Source organism: Zingiber officinale, chromosome 7A, assembly GCF_018446385.1.
Source record: "Zingiber officinale cultivar Zhangliang chromosome 7A, Zo_v1.1, whole genome shotgun sequence".
NCBI lineage: Eukaryota > Viridiplantae > Streptophyta > Magnoliopsida > Zingiberales > Zingiberaceae > Zingiber > Zingiber officinale.
In genome coordinates, this window is record NC_055998.1 from 89,217,154 (window position 1) to 89,240,655 (window position 23,502).

The 23,502-nt window shown below is 38.3% G+C and overlaps 1 protein-coding gene and 1 long non-coding RNA gene across 2 annotated transcripts; both read left to right on the plus strand.

Annotated features, from left to right (window-relative positions):
• Nucleotides 1-530: 530 nt before the first annotated feature.
• On the plus strand, nucleotides 531-1,856 carry LOC122000243. The gene is made up of 3 exons (XR_006117039.1): nucleotides 531-588; nucleotides 1,630-1,710; nucleotides 1,812-1,856. It is a non-coding gene; the product is annotated as an uncharacterized LOC122000243 (long non-coding RNA).
• An 11,397-nt stretch (nucleotides 1,857-13,253) lies between these two features.
• On the plus strand, nucleotides 13,254-13,985 carry LOC122000244 (non-specific lipid-transfer protein 1-like). Its single transcript, XM_042554716.1, has 2 exons — nucleotides 13,254-13,645; nucleotides 13,783-13,985. Exons 1-2 carry the CDS (start codon nucleotides 13,302-13,304, stop codon nucleotides 13,790-13,792), a joined length of 354 nt encoding a protein of 117 aa, XP_042410650.1. The 5' UTR covers nucleotides 13,254-13,301; the 3' UTR covers nucleotides 13,793-13,985.
• Nucleotides 13,986-23,502: the final 9,517 nt, after the last annotated feature.

The following is a 23,502-nucleotide window of genomic DNA, read 5'->3' on the forward strand; positions in this document are numbered from 1 at the left end:
TTTCCCTTCACAGTTTTTGTTGTGGCAGTGTTTTGCATTCCCTCCGAAAATTTTTTGGCACCCTATTTTCCCCCTTAGCCTTCCCGAACCCTAAACCCCTCTCCTCATATGATCTCCCCCCCGACCTTCCTACCGAAACCTTCAGAAGGGGTGAGAGGAGGGATTTTAGGGGCTCCCTCCTCCTCTTTCCCCCTCTGCTCATCGTCATCGCCAGATTCCCGTTCGCACTGCCGTTTCAGTGCCCCCGACTTCACCCTCAACCCCGGCACGCTGTACGACGTGCTCGGCGTCGCCGCTGCTACATCGGGGCTCGAGATCATGGTGGCTTACTGGAGGCTCGCCGGCGCATGCCACCCGGACGCGGTGGTCGCGGCGGACCGGCTGACGAGTTCATGTGGATCCATGCGGCCTACGAGATGCTCTCCGACCCGGACAAGCGCACCGAGTATGATCGAAGGGTCCTCGTCGCCGATCGGAGATGGAGGTCGTTCCATTCTTCCTGATCGTCGTATTCCTTCTACGTCGGCCGACGCCAGCCGCGGACGTGGGAGATGGACCAGTGCTGGTAACTAACAAGATGCATCAAAGGTGTTTGATTATATGCCGATCTCAAATTTTCTACCCCAAATTGCTTTATTGCTATTCTTTGTACATGTTCACAAATCGAATAATCTTTAATCTCGCCAAACAACCTCTTCCTATTTCAATTTTGTTTTCCCTTTTCCTTAGGCAATCGTATTAATCTAAGATTGCAATCAAAACTAAAGAAAACCTTTGACTTCATGTTCTGTTTGCTTTAAAAACAAGAAGTTCTGAGATTTCTTGGATCTCTATTTAATCTGTGAATAGATTAGCAACTCTTTGGTTTTTTCAAGAAAGGTTTTTACTCAAGTTGCTACAATTAATTCATAGATGCAAACGAAGGAAGCATTTGATTGTGATGGTTTCGCTTCACCTTCCTTTAGAGGAACAGCTGAACAACTTTGTAACAAATGAATAAGCCTTCTTGTCTCATCTAACCTTAAAAAGTGTACCAGCTTCCTACTTCCTTGAGTTAGGACATGGAGGCAGTGAGGATGGCAGCAATTATGAGTAAGAACATGGAGGCAGTGAGGATGAGCGAAAGGTATGTCTCACCTAGGTTTTGTTTGGAAAAGTGATTTTTTTTAAAAAAAATAATTTTATTAAACATATTTAAAATCATTGGGGTAAGTGACAAAGATTGCAAAGATGAAATGTGAGTTTTTCCAGGTTGTGTTGTTTCATTATTTGTCAGCATTTTGCAATCAATTGGTTTATAAGAATCTTTGAATTTTTGAGGCATATGTAATGAAGCATTATTTTAAGAACTAGGAGAAGCTGCTTTTATATAAATGTGAGTTTGTACAACTTCTGTGTTTCTTCCTTTGGCGATAAGAATTAATTGCTTGGAACTGCAGAATTCTCCTTTTTCTCTGCTTATGTTTGGAACTAATCTTGCTTTCTGAAAACCATTATATTAGTGTTTGTATAATGGTGTTGTATCTGCCTCAAGGTTGGAATTGGTCTTGCTTCCTTCCTTTGAGAAATGGAAATGAAAATTCATATACAATTGAAGTAATTGTTTATGATTATTTTCTGTGACAACAGAGAATTCAATTGTGTTACTCTGCTGATTTTCCTTGCTTAAATGTTGGAAAACCAAAAGGACCATCATATGTGCCCCTTGAGGTTTTTGAGCTCATTCTACTTCACTTTTTTTAAATTTTTTTTGAAAGAACCTTTATTTTTATCCTGACAAATTTGGCAAACTATTCAGTTCTGCTCCTTAGTTTCACTGCAAAGATATACCAAATCACTGTCAACATTTCAACAAGCTTCCCTGGTGGAAAAGTCAAGGCTGAAGCCTTATGAATGAATAAGTGTCCTCAGTGAGGTATGTGTCGATCTTTAAGATTGGTTTTGTTGGTATGACATGTATGCTATTTTTTCATGCTTATCCTTGGATGATAGATATGCTTTGAGATTCAATAATTATGATGCTCACCCACTCCTACATGCATGTAGCGTTAGCATTGCCACTGCTTTTACTCAAATAGAAGGCATAGTATTGCAACCTCCCCGGGTATGGTTTTATGTTTTGTATTTATATTTTTATGTATTATTTGAGGTTATTTATGACAAAAGCAAATGCTGCAGCTCAGAGTTGGCAATGGAGAGGACTTTATTCCATCAAGGGGGAGATGGAATTTTAACCAAAAGGTGTTTTTTTTGCTTTCAATGAGTTTATTATTGTAGTTAAAATATATACCTCTTTCAGAAATTGATGGAGCCGTCTCAAATCACCCGTTGGGTTGTTGTTAATTTTTTAGCTCGACGTGATGTTTCAAGCCTCATACATGACATGCGCAAATGCACAAATATGAAGCGCATTGTATGTTTTGACATTACTTTTTTCCCATGGAGTTTTAAATGCAGGGACAATTATTTTTAACCAAATTTGTCATCCAAGGAATTATGACTTCGACATGTGCTCTAATGTTGGCATGATTATAAGCTCTGTGTTTCAAAAGTTGTACTCTATTTAAAGCCTTTACATTTATAAATTTTTAGCATTCTTGGTCGGTGTGAATTTTATTTGGGTGCTTTCTTTTTTACAAGTACCTGCTTTGTGAATTACTAGGTATATTTTCAAAATTAAATTATCAATGTTCTTGACAGGAACTTGCTTTGTGGATTAAATTCTGTCATTTGTCTAAATAAATTCAATATTTCAAGAGCTATAAGTAATTCAAGTTTTTCTTATATTGGTGTTTGTAATTTCATAGGGTACAACCCGACCCACTCGTTACCATGTGCTAATGGATGAGAATGGATTTATTACTGATTTCCTGCAGGAGCTTGTTCATTCCCTTTCTCATGTGTAAGTACTTGTTTATATATACGTAACTAATATTTTAGTTCTCCAATGATTAATATTGTAATTGAGATATCCTATTCTATGTCCAAATGTACAAATATAAGAGGAGTACAACTGCGATATCTGTGGGTAAGTTGGGCAGTGCTCTTAAGTTTTTTCGTGATTTGTGCCATACCTTATAAATTGTTAGGACCCCTGTATTGAAAAATCTGGACTGTGGTTTCATTTGAAGGTTTGACTATTCTTTCCAAGTTAAACTTGTGAAAATTTTAGGTTAACTAGAGTCCATCCAATCCTACCAGACAAGATTAGTGATTGGTTCTAGTTTTAACCTGCTGAAGTGAATTGTCCAAGATTTTGAAACTTGTCTCCTTTGATCATAAATAACTTGCATGTTTTTACAAGATCTAATAAACATTTCTTTTATTTATATGATTGTTTTTACAAGATCTAATGATTTTTTTTCTATAATTGTAGATTGTGCCTTGTCCATTGTTAGCACTTGCAATTTACTTGGAAGTTGTTTTGGTGTTGCCCTACATAAGGTCAACGACTGATGCAAAACATAAAGGTAAAACCTAAATTATCATATCTTTGCATATTCATAAATAAAATATGTTGTCTTTTAACATTTTAGCTTTTGTTGTGTTTTTTGTTTTTTTAACTCATGTAGTTCAATGAAATAATGGGTCAAGCTTTCGAATCCAGGTTCGATCTGGAGAAGGACCATAGTGAGTACTTAACCAAATACCAAAGGTTTCATTGATTCAAATGAAACTTGAGGGACTAAATTTAAGTATTCAAACCTCTATCATGATCATGGATATTGGCTAAGTCTCAACTTATTGGGATGTAAGAAATGACCCCTCTTTCTTCTTTAGAAATCTAGCACATCATATTAATATTTTTTTTTTCTTCTTTTCATCCTGAAGGAAAGTAATCTCTAGGACGTTTATTTTCAGAAAAGGGATAAAGCTGGGTTTGCAAGCTAAGTCTATGAAGTTTTGTATGCAGAAAAAGGATCAATACGTGAAGATTGTTAGCACATCCTGATCACTTGATCTATTCAGAAACGGATAAGTTAATTTGCATGGTTGTGGTTTGATAAACTTAATTTTGTGGTTGTCATGAACTTATGGTCATGTTTGGATAGCTTAGCTTGTAGTAATTGTAGAAGTTTATAAACTTAACTTAAGTGAATGTACATATATGTTGTACCAGTTTTTGGTTGAGACAAGATGTATAAAACGCAACTGAATGTATATATGTTGACAATGGTTTTGTGAATGTATATATATTGTATAGGTTTGTGTGCAAAAAAATCATTTTATCTATTCGTGATGCATTTTCTAATCAACATAGACAACAATTTTTTAACCGTTGTGAAAAGTATGCAAAGACAATGGTTTAAAACTAAATTTGGAAGAAAGACAACAATGTATTTGTTGTCAAAAGCATATCTGCGATCAAAATTATTGCAAAACTGGCAATTACAACGGTTTTATATGTTGCAGAACTGTTGTCATTGGTATTAAAAGACAACGCTTTAAATCCGTTGCATGACTGTTGTCTAATGTGGTCAAAGACAACGGTTTTTAACCGTTGTCTTTTATCGCACATTTAACAACAGTGTCAGTTACAACGGGTTTAAAGGGCCTATGACAACGATTTTTAACCGTTGTCTTTTAACAAATTTGTTGTAGTGTTTACCTTCTATGTTATCCAAATCCGACACAATACTCAACCATTTTCATCCAGCCTTGACATTGATGAAAAATTGGTTACATTTAACACTTCAATAAAATTTATATCCTCAATATTTGAAACCATTACTAATCATTCATATGGAGTTATATGATCAAAAAATTTTGCCAGGATTCACAAACCAATCCAATCATAATCAATCGGATATCATGTTCCATACATGTATCCATTATAATTGTAATACTTGAAAGAAATCCATGCAAATTCGAAACCATCTTATACTAAACATAGGTTTAGTACATCTTTAGAATACTGCTCATTTTTCCTGACTCATACACTATTTAGAGACATTTTGCTTCATGGAAATTTTAATAAGATTATATATATTTGAGAAGAGAAATGAATTTCTTGTATAAACAAACACAACGGTCAACGTATCCACTCAGCAGACCCAGAAAAATTTTCAACTATGACAACCAAAGGCAGCACAACAAAAATCCTACCAGTTCATTGATCCATAATCCATACAGAACTATCCGAAGGGATCCATCTTTATAGACACCAGAGCAAGTAACAACTTGACCCCCAAATAAATTGTCAAATAACTAAATCAGTTCATGGGTCAATTCAACACTAATTACATCAACTCAAACTAGAAAATACCAACCTACATAATATCATATGTATAAATGTGTACGACCCAAAAGAAAAAGTCAGAATTCAAGAACATCAAGACACTCTCATTTTTATCCTCAAAAATATCAGCCCACATAATATCAGATGAATAAGTCTCTACTCCCCATGAGAGCAAGTTAGCATTCAAAACATCAAATCATTATTTATCCACATAGTCCAATATCAGAGGAAGCAAATATCAATTTTATCATCCTGTTAACTAACCACAACTAACCAGATTTATTAAAATCTCATAGGCACACTCAACCGTAAACTCTCTAGCACCCGATTTATAATCTGATCACCAACTATAATCATCAAACCTGTGAATATCATACATGACACTCACTATGTCACCATCAACGACAACCCAAATAATAGATCATCAAAATAGTTATCCACTAATAGATCATCAAAATAAATATCTAGTAATAGATCATCAGACAACCACATAACATTTACTCTCATAAATCATTAGAAATCAACATATCACAATATTTGATCTCACAATATCCCTCAACCTCAAACCATTCTCAACAATGATCAAACATGATAACTCCCCAATAACCAATTTTCATCATATCGGGTACCCTAATATCCAAAAGATATGAGTATAAAAACTCTACTGGCTAGGTCAACAGGAATATGTAGGTATCATCCATTACCCAGCTAACAATAGCAGAGGCTGATATGTGCCTCCATCTCCTACTAGTAGTAACAGAAGCTAAAACTACTGATGGTATGATATGAAAAATCACCAGAGACTATAATCCTTGATCTTTATTAAGGTCAACCATGCTCAATGGCTAACCCATCACATGTAATATGTGTTACAACAACCAGACAGGTACTAAATAAAGAATGCGAATACATGTCATTAACTATAAAATTAAACATCATTCCTATATGTCGTCTGGAGATGTTCCATCGCTGTCCAATCCCCAACTTCTGACCTCAAAATTCCGAACATGAAAATCACTGGAAATCCATATAAATCTGAAACGGAAATCCATAATATATACATAATGGAAAATCTGTGCAATCCAAAATAACTACCCAGTTTGACTCGCAAACTTGGGCTAACCCAAATATCCAGAACACCAAAAGCAGGTAACATAACCCGCTCTGATACCAATAAATTGGTATCAGTTAAATCTCAAAAATCCGTAACACGAAAAACAACAAGTATCGCCAAACTTGGCGCTCTGATACCAAATAAATTGGTATCAGGTTATCCCAAATATCCAAAATACGAAAACAAAGGATCGTAAAACTGCGCTCGGATACCACTAAATTGTCACGCCCCGGAGGAGTCCCTATCCGAAGAAATTTCGGCAGCATCTCCCCTATACGGCGGACAATCTGAGACTCTACTACATCACCATAGACCTCAGCCACATGCGGCTGGAATAAATAACAATAATAAACAAACCACAACACATAGACATCCACGCAGTTTAATAAGCAATGATAATAAGACTCAAAATCCACCTTACTCAACTACACCCATAATGCTAAAAACCAATATCCTACTTCACTACACTCATAAAACACAAATCACAACGAACTTACCTCTTCTGCCCTCTAGGCAGGCATGTAGTAAAACAAATCCAAATAAAAGTCATCCACAAGTAAAACAATCCATACAAGATCCAAAGTATCCAAAATGGAACAAGTCTAAACATAATCAATTAAAGAAACTCAAGGACTAATAGACGTCCTCGTGGTCTGCAGGGGACTAGCGACTGGAACGCTCTCCGGACAGCATCAACCTGAAAATAGTAAATATCCACGGGGGTGAGTCAACTCCTCAGCGGGTAACAACTGATATGCATAATAAAGGAAATAACAACTAGCACTAATCATGCGTACAGTCTCCTAATACAAGAAGGATAAATGCAACTGAGGAATACAGGAGAATATTGTACTAACCAGGACCAAGGTATAAGTACAATAGGGTCGTCAGACCGAGAGTGTCATAATCCTGTATGCATGTCAATCATATGCATCCATATAAATATAGCAAGTAAATGCAACAAACACAAGCAATAAATGCATCATGCATATGATGCCAATGACATGGTCACCCCTGACGCCAGTCAGTCATCTCACACACAATGGTGAGTCTGAGTGGGTAGGGCTGTGACAACCGTGCACTCTGACATCACTGCCCCTGATGAGGGACCGAGTGGACGAGATGTTATCGTAGTACACACATACTCCTACCTCAAATCATAAATGGGGGAGCGCAATGCTCTCATCTCGCGGTACACGATGACGGGGAGGAAATCTCTGCCGGCTACCACGCTGCGTCACACTACCCATAAGCGGACCAACGGAGCCAAACAGAGTCCAACCGCCTGCCGGCTACCACGCTGCTACTCTAAACCAACGGAGCCAAACAGAGCAGAACTGTCTACCGGCTACCACGCTGAGTCACCAGACCAACGGAGCCAAACAGCAGAACTGTCACACACCTGTCTGATCTACCACTAACCCATGAGTGGTGGTGTGTACGGATACATGTAACTGGTGATGTGCTCGACAATAATGGAGCAGACTATCGCATAGCATGCAATCATGCAAGATGATGCATGACACTAAACATGGCAATATCATGAATAGCATAGCAAGATCCATATATAAATATAAAATGTGTACCACAGGACAATGTATCAAATGAAAGATACACAGATCAGATAGAGTATCAAATAAACACTAGGTCCTAAACATAATGTATAATATGGTTGTGTCACTACCTCTAAAAGCATGTATGATCAGGTAATATTAACATGATGTGTATAACAATAAACAAACAAGCATATAACAGGTCGGGTAGTAATCAACCGAAGCAAATGAGAAACATAATCATTGCTATATGTTAAAAACATTATTATGCATATCAAAAGACATAAAGTCAAAGTATCCGCCTCCAATCGAAAAGGTTCAATCCGATAATCGAGATACTTGTCGAGATACCATCTCAAATCAAAGTCCTGTAATAGCCACATTTAATTTAGCTACATATATATCACATAGCTAAAGAAATTCCTTATTTACCAAAACCCTAATTCGTTTCATTATACAATTTGATTTAGGTCTAAACCTAAATCAACTTGAACTCTTCCAAATACGAACCTAATACCAAAACAAATTTATACACCTTTCCTTCAAATCAGTACACTACAACAAAAGAAACAATTGCACTTCACCTTACCTCAATTCTCACAGCCCCCTATTGATGCTGGAAATTTGTTGCCTAAGTCACAGCGAAGTTGCTACCGAGAACCCTGTGGCTTTTGTGGCAGCAACACAAAGAAACTTTCCAAGCATCAGAACAGCAAGCACCAGGAACTAGGGCATGATGGAAAATCAAAAGAGAAAGGTGATTGAGGTTGGCTTACCCTCGAATCAACAGTTCTTTCTTCGGCGACTGGTTCCCGCGGCTGTTGAATACTGGCTAGGGCTACACTGGTGATAACAGTAAGGAGAACTGAGGAAGCAGGGCTTGGTTGCCGACGCTAGGGCAGAGGGGAAATTGACCGACATTAGGGCTCGGCCTTCCTCTCTACTGGTCAGAGGCGATCAAGAATCCGGCGACAGTACCAGTGCACGAGTGCTGGCAGTGGACCGGCAGTGGCACGACAGCAACGCTAGGGCACAAGGTTGGCGGCAGTGCTCGGGTGTCACCGAAAAGAAGGCGTCGACGGAAGATCTAGGGCACGGGCCGACTCGGGAAGGAGGTAAAGGTGAGGTCAGCGTCGCAGTCAGAAGGTAGGCGCTAGGGCACAGGCGACTGGTACCAGTCCTGGTGGCCGGCGCTCAGCGAGAGAGAGGAAGAAAGTTTAGGGATCTGGGAGGAAGAGATCGGCGTTGTCAGGGGTCGGCGTCGCTAGTGTGGAGAAGGAGGCAACAGTGCGAGAGTGCAAATCACAGAAGAGAGCTTCAGATGAGGAGAAGAAGGGCAGCAGTGAGGAGGAAAAGAGGAGAAGGAACGGCGGTTTCACGGAGAGGTGCGGTTAGGGCAGGAGATCGGGAGAAAAGGAGGCGCGGGAATGGGTTCGGCAATGATCGGGGAGGAAACAAAGAAATAAACAAAATAAAAGAAGAGGAAATATTCAAACATTTCCTCGCTTAAATGGGTAGCCTAAACAGGCTTTCCCGGGCCAAATTTTTATCCCTGTTAACTCGTCCATACGAGCTCCAAAAAATTTCCAAAAATTTTCCAAAAATTCTGGAAAATTTCCTTATTATTATTCGCCATTTTTTCGGTATTTTACAGGTAACTAATTACCAATTACATCTCTATGCAACTCTTGTTTATAGGATCAAGATTTGCATATATATTAAAACTTGAGTTACCTTTGGCTAAATTGCCCAAGAATTAATATAAATGTGATTTTGACCTATCTACCAACCATTGGAAAATGTCTATAGTTAAACTCGATCCAATTGAGTTAACTAGTTACTCAAACTAATTGAGTTGTACTCACCCATGCGTTGATAGGCATGACCAAGATTGTCCCTCCGCACCCTACCAAGATAATATGTGTTGCTTTGCTTTGGCAGATTCAACAACAACATGTGATCGAAGTAGTAATGGGTATCACGGCATGGTAGGCATTTCGAGTTAACGCGATTGAGATCTAATCTAATCGACGATGTGTATCATATACTCGATTTAGATCTAATCTAATCGTGGAGGTGCATCATGTACGCGATTTAGATCTAATCTAATCGTTAAGGCACTAATTAATTACTAATCTAGCATGCATCACATACACACACACAAGCAATTAATTAAATTTTGTGATTAGTCATGGCCCTACTATGATCTTCTCAAGCCAATGAGAAGATCGGTTGGTCAACCTAGGGTCAATAGCTTCCTCAAGCTCCTCCCTTTGACCGTCATGTATTGCTCGCACCCTCCTCGTAATTCCGTCTCGAGTGGACCTTCCACCGCTCCAATTTTGTACATTACAAAAGGTGAAACTCGAGTTACATTCGAGTCTAAAAACTATTTTACAACAGGAATATAAATAGAAGGGCACGACGCGCAGGTCGCGAATCAAGTACAACACGCACAAACGCACAAAATGGCGCGCAGGCCATATTATGAATTACAACACATATTTCCAATAAAATTGGGTTCTTTGGGCCATGATCATCACAAAATGATACATAATTCTAAATTATGTGATTTTCATAAATTTCTGTAATTTTTCTAATATTTTTACGATTTTATGAGTCGCAACTTCCCGGCGGTCCCAATTAGCAATTTTCGGGCGCAATCGCGGAACGAAGCCCCTTGCGGGGTTAGGGGCAGCACCCCTACTTGCGATATAACCATTGCAAGTGTTCCTAAGCGATCCTACAGTGCCTTAGCCCTCTGTCCCAGATCATTATGGGAGAGACCTTGCCGATTCCGAAGATGTTTCTCGGTAGTCGAAGCCTACAAGTGTTCAAACACTTGTTGCTTCGCTTCTACGAGAAAATTACCCATAAAATACATAAAAATCATAAATTTACAGAAAGTTACAGAACGGATATTTTTCATAAAAATACAAATGAAACTCGTACATGCTTCGCACGTGGCTCTGATACCACTGTTGGGATTTTCGGGCCACAAAAATCGCTTTTTGCGTTGCGGAAACCCCGAATCTCATGCCACCGGATCTGTGCGAAGTAATAAAACAAAATTTTTCTACATGTACGAGTTTCTCTAACCTATATCTACACTAGATCTACAAAGAAAAGAGTTTACCCTTGATGTGATGCCCTTCGCAAATCCCTCTCGTCCAAGATTCGCCGGATCTCAAGGTTATCAAGTGTACAACTCTCTATGTGTATCCACATGAACAAATCAATGGAGAGAGCCTCTAAAGATGTGCTAGCAACCTTAGAGGATCAGCAATGGTGGAGGAGAGGGAGAGAAGAAAGGTAGAGAGGAAGAAGAAACCTTGAATGAAAAATCAATTCACTCTTAGTAACCCCCACCAAAGTGGCCGGCCACTTTATGCTTCTAAACCCTCATGGAATATCAAAAGTCAAGTCTCTTGATCTCCTCCATGAGGTGGCATTTGGTCAAGTCAAACTTGACCAAATGAAGAAACCTTGATGATGTGGCATTGGTCAAGTCAAAGTCAAGTCAAAACTTGACTTTTTATCTTCCTACTTAAGTCAAGTCAAACTTGATCTTTTTCTCTCCCATGGTTGATCAAATCTAACCATTGGTTCAAGTCAATTTTAATTTAATGAATCTCTATTCATTGAATTAAATTGGCTCAATGAGTCTAAGTCCAAATTAGACTCATTTAACACATAAACCAAATTGAGTCCAACTCAATTAGTTTATTTTGGATTACTTTTAATCCAATTTGGTTCATCATATGAACTTAATCCTCTAGGTACATCAAATGAACCTAATCTCCATCTAATTGCCCTTTGTGTGTGATCCTATAGGTTCTTGTAACGTTGGCAATGCTCCTAAACTCATTTAGAAGCATAAGTAATGAGCGGTATCTAGCAACACATCATTACTACCCAAGTTACAAGAATGTTGAGATCCAACATCACCTTGTGACTACTAATTGTGACTCTTCACAATATGTGACAAGTGTCCTTCTATCTTTGATATCTAGATTGATCAATATGAGGCATAGACCATGTCATCCTCTAATCAATCTAAATCTTGAATCCCAAGTAGACTTACTCAATCAAATGAGCTCAACATCTCATATTGACTCATTTGGGCATGGTCATGCACTTAGTGGTCTCACTCTATCCAGAATAATGATGTCACTCTCGTCATATAAGAGGGATAGATCTCATCTACATTACTCACATTCCTCCGCATAATTTGTTACATACCCAGTAATCGCCTTTATAGTCCACCCAGTTACACGTGACGTTTAACGAAGCCAAAGTATGTAACTCTTTATGTAGGGAACCATGGTGACTTCAGGTCTAAGGACTAATAATCATACTAATAGCCACATAAGAAAGTATATGACACTCATATAACGATCCATGATACTTTCTCATGGCGGGTCATTCAGTATACATTCTCCAATGCATACTCATGTGTCAACTTGATATCTCTATATCCATGACTTGTGAGATCAAGTCATCAAGTTGACCTACATACTAGTCTCGTCGCATTAACATTGTCCCTGAATGTTAATACTTGACTAGGAATGATTAAGAGTAGTGTTTCCTATATCATCTTACTATCGATTCAACCAATCGATTGATATAGGTAAGAACCTTATACTCAAGGACGCTATTATACTTAGTTATTTGGCACTAATACAAGTAAGCATAATAACCATAAACAAATACCTTTATATACATAAGAATATGATACAACGAGTTCAAACAACAATCATCATGATTAATTTTAGGGATCTAACTAACATAGCCAATACTAGTTTTAGATAGCAGAACTTAAAGTTCTCACATTAAAATCCAATAAGACATTTTGTATTAATTTTTTAATTTATAAAGATGTCTGTAAAGGGATATATCGATTAATATGGTTTGATGTGTATAATTGAGTCAACTAAAACTTCATTCGAGGTGAATCATACTAACCTAAAGACTAAAGTGGATTGAACTTTGATTCAAAATAAACCCATTTGGCTAAGAAAAATTATACTCTCTCTTAAATGAACCTTATATATATTTGGTGGAGCTAGGGGCTTTATTCTCTTATTCATTTGATGTCTTCATATGTAAGTCATTTAAAAACACATTAGATCCATTAATTATATTTTATATTAATAATAATAATATTAAACTTATTCATAAAACTATTCCCAGGAATATAAAGGAAATAATTAGTTTGGATACATTATTATTATCGATCGAATTTACTCTCAACTACCAACTACTCCATATATCATTAATGCAATTAAGACATTCTATTTCAATTTATCACTATAAAACACCCTCCCTGCTCCCATTCCCCAACACACCACACCACACCACAAACTCGGGCGACTCCCTCTCCCGTTCTTAATCGATGGCTCGATCCCTTGCCTTGGTGGTGGTACTCGTGTTCATCGCCCTCCTGGCAGGGTTCCAAGCCGACGCCGCAGTCACCTGTGGCCAAGTGGCCTCTGACCTGCGGCCGTGCATTCCCTACGTGACCGGTCAGGTGTCGGCGCTGCCTCCAGCCTGCTGTAACGGGGTGAAGGGCCTGAATAGCGCCGCGCAAACCACCGCCGACCGCCGTGCGGCGTGCAATTGCATCCGCTCACAGGCATCTGGAATCTCCGGCCTCCAGCCCAACCGCCTTTCCGGGCTCCCCGGCAGCTGCGGCGTCCACCTCCCATTCCCCATTAGTGCCTCCACTGATTGCTCCAGGTCATTAAGATAACTATATATATTTTCTAAACCTATAATACTAATCATCATCATTATATATATTATATTATCAAGTGATCATGTTATTCTTTTACTAATCGTCATCATATGTTATGTTTGTGAATTTGATCGTGCAGTGTGAGCTGATGGACGGGACCGTGTGGACCAGATACTAGCCGAGTTATAGAGAGATGTATCGAATAAAATGGGAGGTCGAGATTTACACTTGTGATACTCCCATCGCCTCTATAGCTTCGATCGATGCCGAGGCTTGTTATCGTTCTATATATCATCGTGTTATTACGTCTATTGAGATATTCTAATATATATTTCTCGCTCATATCGTGCGAAATTCCCGTATACTTTTAGTAAATAGATATCCTCTTTCATACATCTAATGTGATACGGACATACTCGATCGTGATTATATTCATTTGATTTTAACATTTTCTTCTTTTTTAATTAAAATATATACTCTTAATTTTCGAACTCTAATCCTTATTATTATTATTATTATTATCTTTAGAAAATATTAGAAGAATATGGGAAAAATAAAATATCGGAATCAATTGATGATTAAACTTAATTTATTGCTTGTTAATAACTCTTTTTCATTGCTTTTATTTTTTTAAAAAAAATTATTTAATTTTTTTACATAAGCCTGAGTAGTTGTTAATTAATGTTTCAAATTAAATAGACAGCACATGATATTCATGGAAAGAATTGAAATATTTTCTTTATAAGTTAAATAAATTAAACATAAAATTCTCGAATAGAATATCGAGGCTGGATTTGAAGCTAGTTTGCAATTATGATTATAGCAATTGGATGAGAAAGACTGTCACAATTAATATATATAGGTCTGACTTGCTTCATATCCAAATTATGATATTCATTGAAACTTCCAAATTATTGAGATTGAGATTCATGTTGAGCTGAGAGAATTATCCTGATCTTATACTAAAACACTAACCGACAAGATTAGAAGGCACATGAGCATATGATATCAAATACATATATATATATAAACATTAAAACACTTAACAATATTTTTTTTCAAATTTTTTTGTATATAAATAAGAAGTAATCCTAAAATTATCAAACACCATTTCAAATCCCGGCAATGGCGTCAAAATTTGATATGAGCTCTCAAGTGTCGTACTACGGGAGTTTATCAAATTATAATTAAAGTTACCGAACCCCTCTACACTAAAGTAGTATAGAAATGATTCGGGTCGTCTCACAAGGAATATAATGATAGGATGATATCTTCAGGATTGATTATTGCTTTAAATTTTTAACATAAAAATCGAGAGGTTGGTTTGAGTTCTAAACTATGATATGAAATAACAAAACAAGTTTGAAACTAAACCTAATGAACAAAAGAACAATGTAAGTATGAAAATCTAGTCTAACTTAAACTATGATTGCAAGGAAATTAAAGTAACATAAAGTAAGCATTGAATGAAATCTAGAGCATTAAAGAAATCTAATCTAATCTAATTACATCCAAACGAAGAACGGATCTTATAGAAATTGAAAGAGACAAGACAAGCAATAATTAACCAAAATAAAGTGCGCAAATTTAAACCAAACTATTGGAAGAAGCATTTTGTCGAACACCTTATGAGCATGAATCAAAATAACACGAGTACGTGCTTTAAAACATGGGAGAACAGCTTAAGAACAGAAACATTAAACAATTAACCACGCAAATCAACATATCGACCATTGAAGAAGAAGCTTGCTGTCCAGACCTGTGTGAAGAAGTAGGAACTGTCAATAAAGAAGCTTCCCCTCATCTAACCTGAAGAGGGATGCTCAAAGATGGTAGATGGTGGCCAGATCTGAACAAGGATGAACTGAGGCCAATGGTGGTTGATCGGAGAAGCTTAGAGGTGGCCAAAGGTGCGGATGAAACTAATCCTCCTCCTCTAATCACGAAGAGGAAGCTTGCGGTGGTATCGGGTGTCGAAGGGAAGATGCATCTGTATGAGTCGATGGCGTCGGCGAATGGCATGAGATCGGGACCAAGAAGGGATGGCGGCGTAGATTGAGATGGAGAGGAAGATGGCCGGGCAGCGGCGGTGGAGTGGAGGTGGATCATCGACCCCTTTGGTGGAGTGGATGACGAAGCCAGAAGAAGTGGCGTGCGGCATTTTTTTTAGCGTAGAAACCCAGTGAAGAGATGTCCACTGTGCTTCTTGAGTTTTATCTCCCAGATCCGATCTGACAGCCCTGATCAATTCAGATCTGATGGAGCGGCTGAGATCAAATATGATGGAACGGTTGAGATCAATTAGAGCTTGTTGATTGGTTAGGATGTTTGGATCAAGATGAGCGACTCAGATCATCCCAGATCTACACAGATTAATCAGAATCAATCAAATCTTGATGAACGACTAGAATTAATCAGATCTAAATCTTTTATTTAATTTCCTTTAAATTTGATCCAATGGCTCAAATTTCTTCAGATTGGACTTCTCCTTGACTCAAGCCTTGAGATTCAATTTGGTTCAACTTGAGCTCAATCCCTAGAAAATAAAAGTACATGATTATAAATAGAAATTCATAAAAATATGAAGAATTATAACAAAACTCATAATATGAATCAAACTCAATAAACATGATAAGAATCCATAATTAATCATATGAAAGAAATAAAATATGAAAATTAAGGACGGGAATAATGCATCAAAATGCTAGTTATTAGTATTCTCCATGCTTAATAGTATCCCAGCCTGATAGTCTACTTCCTTTTTCAACTTGACCATCTTCGTGCTTGTGTTGGAAGTAGAGAGTTCCAATTCCTCCACCCATTCCTTCATAATTTTGTTATCTCTCTCTAAGTCCACCACTAGATAGCTTAAATTTAACCTGATGGCATAAAAATGAAAAGAATGGTTTTGAGAATGTTATTAGAAAGATATTACCCATTTAAAGAAGTAATATCACAAACCTACCATGGTTGTAGTCTGAGCATACTCATCATCACGTTCAAAAATAGAGAGGTCCCTCAGTCATCTCCTCACGCTTGCCCAAGCCTCAGCCAATGATCCTTGTAACTTCAATACCCCATAAGAAGGGAAAGTAGAAATCATCCCTATTGGGATAGCAAACCACAAGTGAAATGAAATTGGCAGTCTCGGTTGAGAGGAGAATTCGGCCAGGAAGAAGAGACGCTCGGGGTAAGGTCTATTGGTAGTGTTGAGCGGGTGGAAGATGGTGCCACTGTGTTTCTCCCTGTCGGCAAGAGAATTCTCATGGAGGATTAGGGCCAGTCGGTCGGGTCGATCGAGTAGACATATAAGGCACAGAAGAACAACTGGTTGGCCTTGAGTTTGAACTGGTGTCTGTTCTGAGTTAGCCTTGTTCGGTCGACCGATCCTCCTATTCAATCGATTGATCAGGCTGAACCTGCAAAATAGAGTTAAACAGTATATTCTTGCAAAACAAAGATTAGCATAGTAATATATATATATATATATATATATATATAATGCATGAGTAGTATTAGATAGTAAAACAGTCTTGATCTCAACTTGGAAATATTTCTGGTTTCTTCAGTTGGATCAGCGACCTTAGGTTGCTCCCTTCAATACGACCTCACTATCGCTCCTCCAATTATTTACCTCAACCTACTTGTCAAACTTTGATCCTCCAGGGTTGTTGGACTTTTCACTTAGCCTTGATCAGTTCGCCAAGACTTTCTCTCGATCTTCGATCCTCCAAACCTCACGATCTCACTGCCAAGTATTGGGTCCTCTCGACCCACTTGGTCTTTCCACCTGGGTTTCACGATCTGCTAAGACCTCTCCTGCCTGGCCTCCAACTAGGTCTTTTCTGGTTGAGTAAACAGCCTGAACATTTAGTCAACTTATTAGATCACAACAAGACTTAACTTAAACCTTTGACAACATCAAAACTTAGGTTTAATTCTTGTGCAATACAAGATGCACATTTATAAATGAAGACTCAAAGGTAAGGATGAGTCAAAAGTACAAAGAACAAGAAGCTCATTTGGCATGAGGTAATGGGGACATGCAGATGGAAGATTCTTAGGTGAACTTGGTCAAACTGAACACTGTCATCATTCGATTGAGTATGAAACTCATTCGACTGATATTGGTATCATTTGAATGGAAATGAATATCAAGCAATTGGTATGTTGTAAAACTTTTGTTCAAGTTTAATTCTAAATATCAATTGAATGATTTTGATATCAGTTGAATTGATTCTGGATATCAATCCACTGATTTTGATATTAGTCTAATTGATTCTATCTTAGAACCAAACAAAAGAAAATCTATACGACTGCTTGAAGATATGAGCTGACTAATATCATCTTGAAAGTGAATAAAAGTCAATCGATTTGATTGATTAGGGTTATTGATTGTTGTTGTTTCTGAAGCGAATAAAAGAGAATCCATTAGATTGATCACTCGATCAGGGTCATCAATCCACTATTGTTGTTTCTGAAGTAACAAAAGAGAATCAATTCAACTGGTGACTCGATTTGGTTAATCAGTTGACTAATTCAAAAATTAATTCTAGTGATATTTAAAAATTGACAAAATTAGATAGGATTTTAGAAGGTTCAAAAGCTGTTATTTGGTCAACGACCAAATCAATCAACTTGTAGACAAAATTAGTTGAACTGATATCAATATAAAAGGATAAAATTATTTGTTGTGGGGTAATTGTTGATGCTCAAAGCTCCAAGTGTTCATGCTCAAGTGCTCTATAAGTTCTCTGGTGCTCTATAACTCAACTTGGAGCAATCATTTGATGAAGGGGAAGTAAAACTCACAAAATCATTATATCATGTGGAGGCTCCAACTTGGAGAAATCTTTTATTACTATCAACACTACAAACATCACAAAATTGACCATCTCCAACTATATCATGTGGAGCCTCCAAATCTGAAGTCTACTAAAAGGATATGATCTCTATAGTTTTCTTGATGGTTCTCATCCTAGTCTTGCAACAACTATAACTGTTATAGGTAACATGACTGCAAATCCTGCCTACTAATATAGATGTGTGAGGATCATCTTCTTTTCAGTGCACTACTTGGTGCAGTCTCTCTATCCATCCAACCTCTTGTTGCCCACACTACTACCTCTTGAGAGGCTTGGACCACTTTAGTTAATACCTATGCAAAACCATCCCATGACAACATCAAACAAATCTAGGACCAATTGAAAAATTATGTTAAGGGCTCCAAGACGATCTCTAAGTATATGAAATTCATAAAAAAAAATAGGTCGACAAAAATGCACTTCTTGAAAAACCTGTTGGTGATGAATATCTCTTTTATAAGATCCTTGATGGCCTTGGGGAGGAATACAATGAAATTATCAATGTAATTAATGCTCGTGAAATACCTATCTCCATTGAAGAAATTAATGGCAATCCTTTCAGGCCATCGATGTAGTTAATGCTCGTGGAATCACCTTTCTCGGCCATTGCTAATCCTATCAATCAATGCAACAATCAATCTTGGCAGCCATCTCCTCCCTGTTGGTGCCCTTCCACAATGGTTGGTCACTGTCAAAGACAACAATCCAATGCTCACCCAATGATCGACCTCCACCTCGCCCATATCTTGGGTATTCCTAAGGATGTGGTGCTCAAGGACACACTGCCAAATGATGCTCTCTTTTTTGACTTGTCATTTTCAACCCTCATTGTCTTCAACAACAACACAATCATAGACTCCACATCCTACTTCACCATGGCAACCATGTGCTAACTTTGCATCTCCTAAGATAATTGACACCCCCATATGGTTGCTTGATAGTGGAACATCGCACCATGTCACCACAAACTTAAATAATTTGTTGCTTTATACTTCTTATGCAGGGTTTGATGATGTTATGATTGGTGCTAGCTTAAGTCCTCAAATCACCCATTCATGTTCACTTGTTTAATTTATAAAAAATTCTTTGTGTACTTAACATCTAAAAGAATCTCATTTTAATATATCAATTTTGTAATAATAATCATGTTTCTATTGAATTCTTACCTACATTTTTTCATGTGAAGGGGCCTAAGCACCTTGGAAACCCTTTTGATGGGTATACTAAAGACGGCACCTATGAGTGACCAACCTTCTATACAAAATGTCTTCTTCACTTATTGTCTTTTCCAGAATGAAGATTGTGTCATCTGAATGACACTCTAGATAAAGACACCCATGATCACCTATTCTTCAACATATTATGCCAACCTTTTTTTTTTTTACCTTATTCTTTGTCACAAAACTCTCATTACAATGCTTGCCTAAGCAATAAAAGTTTAAAAAAAACTTTCTTTTTCTACATATACACTTGTTTCATCTCATCTTTTATAGGTTATTAGTGGAGTCAAAAATGAATCCAACTCGACAACTCGACCAGAGTCGACCCAAAAAATATCAGGTTCTGGTTGAGGATTTTTGAGTTTTGGTTGGGATATTTTTCAGGTTGTGTTAGGATTGGATTGGATTCATATTGACACGGATTGACCTGAATTTAGGGTTTAATGGTTTTTTTAGAGTTTAATAAAATTTTGTTTTTAAAATTAAGATATTTTTGTGTATATTATTATAAGATTAGTATAACAATGAAAAAATATTGTGATAAAAGTGAAAACTTATTAGAAAATAGTAAAAAAAATATATTTTTAATCAAGTTATTAGAGTTGGTCGGATTGTCTGGGTTCAGATTTGGATTTAGGATTTTTTTGATTATTTTCGGGTTCAGGTTGTGATTTTTTTTATAAAATCTTTTTTTTAATCCAAGCTGAATTTACATCCCTACAAGTTATATTTTTTGATGTTTCGACCTCTCCTATTTTCTCTGTTACTAATTTTAAGTATTATATTATTTCATTGATCATTTCACACGCTACACATTGTATTATCCCTTAAAGAAGAAATCTCATGCTTTGAGGCACTAGTAGAAAATTACTTTAAATTGTTCATTGTCATTCTTTACTTTGAAAATGGGAGAGAATATTAAACATTAGATCACTTTTTATCTCTTAATTGATTTCTCATCTTACCTCTCTCCCACATACACCTAAACATAATGGTCGCTTTGATCATCGACATCGACTTATCATTAAAACAGACATATCTCTCTTCACTCATGTGTCACATACTAGAATTATTCCTTTGCCACTATTGTGTATCTCATTAATCGCATGCCCACACCTACACTCTCTCTTTCCTCTTCTTGTGAGTCTCTTTTCCACTCTCCACCAAACTACACAAAGCTTTGTAGCTTTGGTTGTGTTAGGGTTCAATCAAAGTCCCACATTAGAAAGATTTGGTAAAAATCATGGGGTTAAAAAGATGCATGATATCTCCATTGGCATGAGGCCTTTTGGGGAGAGCCCAAGAGAAAAGTCATGAGGGCCTAGGCCCAAAATGGACAATATCATGTCATTGTTGAGATATGTGGATATCCTTTTCAGCACGACAAATAGTATCAGAGCCATGGTCCAGACTAGATACCATGTGGAGTGGCCTTGAATGAAGTTGAGGGTTGGCCTGGAGTAGGTCAGGATGATCGGATGCTTGCGAGGAGTCTTGAAGTAGGTCAGGGTGATCGAATGTTCGCGGGGAGCCCAGAGTAGGTTAAGGTGACCAGATGCTTGCGGGGAGGCCTGGAGTAGATCAGGGTGATCAGATACTTGCAAGAAGGCAAGTAGGTCAGGGTGATGGGATTCTCGCAGGGAGGCCCGAAGCAAGTCAGGATGACTGGATGCTCGCAGATAAGCCCGAAAAAGGTCAAAATTGACCGGATCCAACTGCTTACGGGGAGGCTCGGAACAGGTCAGGATGATCAAATGCTTATGGGAAAGGTCCCAAAGCGGGTCAAGATAACTAGATGCTTACGAGGAGGTCTAGAGAAGGTCAGGATGACCAGATGCTCAGGGGGAGTCTAGTGGGTCAGGGTGACCAGATGCTCGTAGGGAGGCCCGAAGCAGGTCAAGATGATCGAATGCTCGCGGGGAGAACTGGAGTAGGTCAAGGTGACCGAGTGTGGATGCTTGCGGGGAGGCTCAGAATAGATCAGGGTGACCAGATGCTCGCGGGGAGGCCCAGACCATAAGGGTAATTGTGGTCCTTTGTTTGAGGGGAAGATTGTTGGGGTTCAATCAAAATCCCACATTGGAAAGATTTGATAAAGATCATTGGGTTAAAAGGATGAATATATTTCCATTGGCATGAGACTTTTGGGGAGAGCCCAAAAGCAAAGCTATGAGGATCTAGGCCCAAAGTGGATAATATCATGTCATTGTGGATATATGTGGACATCATTTTCAGCACAACAGGTTGTTTATGCTATCGATGGCTTTGCCCCTATTTTCAATCCATCCTTTGTGTGTTTGTTGGATACACCCTCACCCAAAGTGCATATCTCTATCTTGATTCTCTACTTCCAAAATCTACATATCCCATCATGCCAAGTTTGTGGAATTTGTCTTTCCATTCAAATCCATTCAAACTCATCTTCAACATCCTAGTTTAGAAACACTTTCAACTTGATTTTCATAGGCATCAGTTCTTCCCACTAAGGTTGTGCCACTCACCATGCCCTCAACCGCCCCCTAGCTTGGCTCCATCTTCTTGTCCATCTCCCATTAACCATTCCACATCCTCATTCAACCACACATCATATAGGATTTCATGTCTAATTACTGAAACCCCATTTGATCTTATCCAAACTTTCACTGACTAAACCCTTTCCTTTGATTGCCTTTAACAAGCTAGTGGCGTCGCCATTAGCATACAAAAACAACCCTCCCCTCCCTTGTCACTCTCCTCAGAACCCACCCACTCCCCCTCTCCTAAACTAACCCGCTAATACCCACACAATGACCACTCGAGCTAAACATAATATCTATAAACTCATCCAAAAACTTAATTTTACCTGTACCATCTCTTTACATTATCACATTGACCGTCGTCAATGACCCAAGGTCTCAAAGATCCTAAATTACGTCAAGTTATGTTTGAAGAGTTTGATTATGTTGTATAGAATGGAACATGGGAACTTGTCCCTGCTGATTCAACGAGAAATAATTGTTTGTTGTAAATGAAATTTTAAAATTAAACAATTACCCGATGACACTATTGACAGGTACAAAGAGAGACTCATTGCTAACAGATTCCATCAAAATCCTGGTATTGATTATCAAGACATGTTTAGTCCGTCTGTCAAGTCTATTAGTATTTACTTGGTGCTCAGTCTAGCTATTAGTTGTGGGTGGTCTCTTCCTCAACTTGATGTCAACAATGACTTTCTACAAGGTTATTGTTGGAATCCCAATGTTGTTTTGGTGTGATCAACAAGTTAAGTTAGGTCTTGTGTGTTTCTAACCTTGTATCTAAGTATGCAGGAGCTTAGAAGCACAGGTAGTCGAGCGGAAGACACAGCTAGCGAAAAGGACGGCAGTCCGAGGGACGAGGTGCTGCAGAAGAGTGCATCGATGGACGAGAAGGAAGCGTGCCGTGGTTCTGAGGGACGAAAGCTGGAGCGAATATTGCTCGGGGAGCAAAAGACGCAGCTAGCAAGAAGGACGGCACGCGGTGCGTCCGAGGGACGAAGACTGCGGATGAGTACGCCGGCGGACGAGAAGGGAAGACGCGGTGATTCCGAGGGACGAGAAGTCGGAGGGAAGCCCGCTCGAGAAGACCGGAAGTTAGGTTCGGGTGAGCCCTTTTCCGGATGGCAGAGTTCACCCAAGCGAGTGGATCCGGAGGAGAAGAACCGGACCGAGGCAGGACTGAATCAGAGAAGAGGTCTCAGACGAAAAAGTCAACATCTGTTGACTTTGGGCTCCGGGGCGCCCGGAGAGTCCG

Excerpts from the sequence above, each read along its gene's own strand:
- LOC122000244 (XM_042554716.1), top strand. The coding sequence starts at position 13,302 with ATGGCTCGATCCCTTGCCTTGGTGGTGGTACTCGTGTTCATCGCCCTC.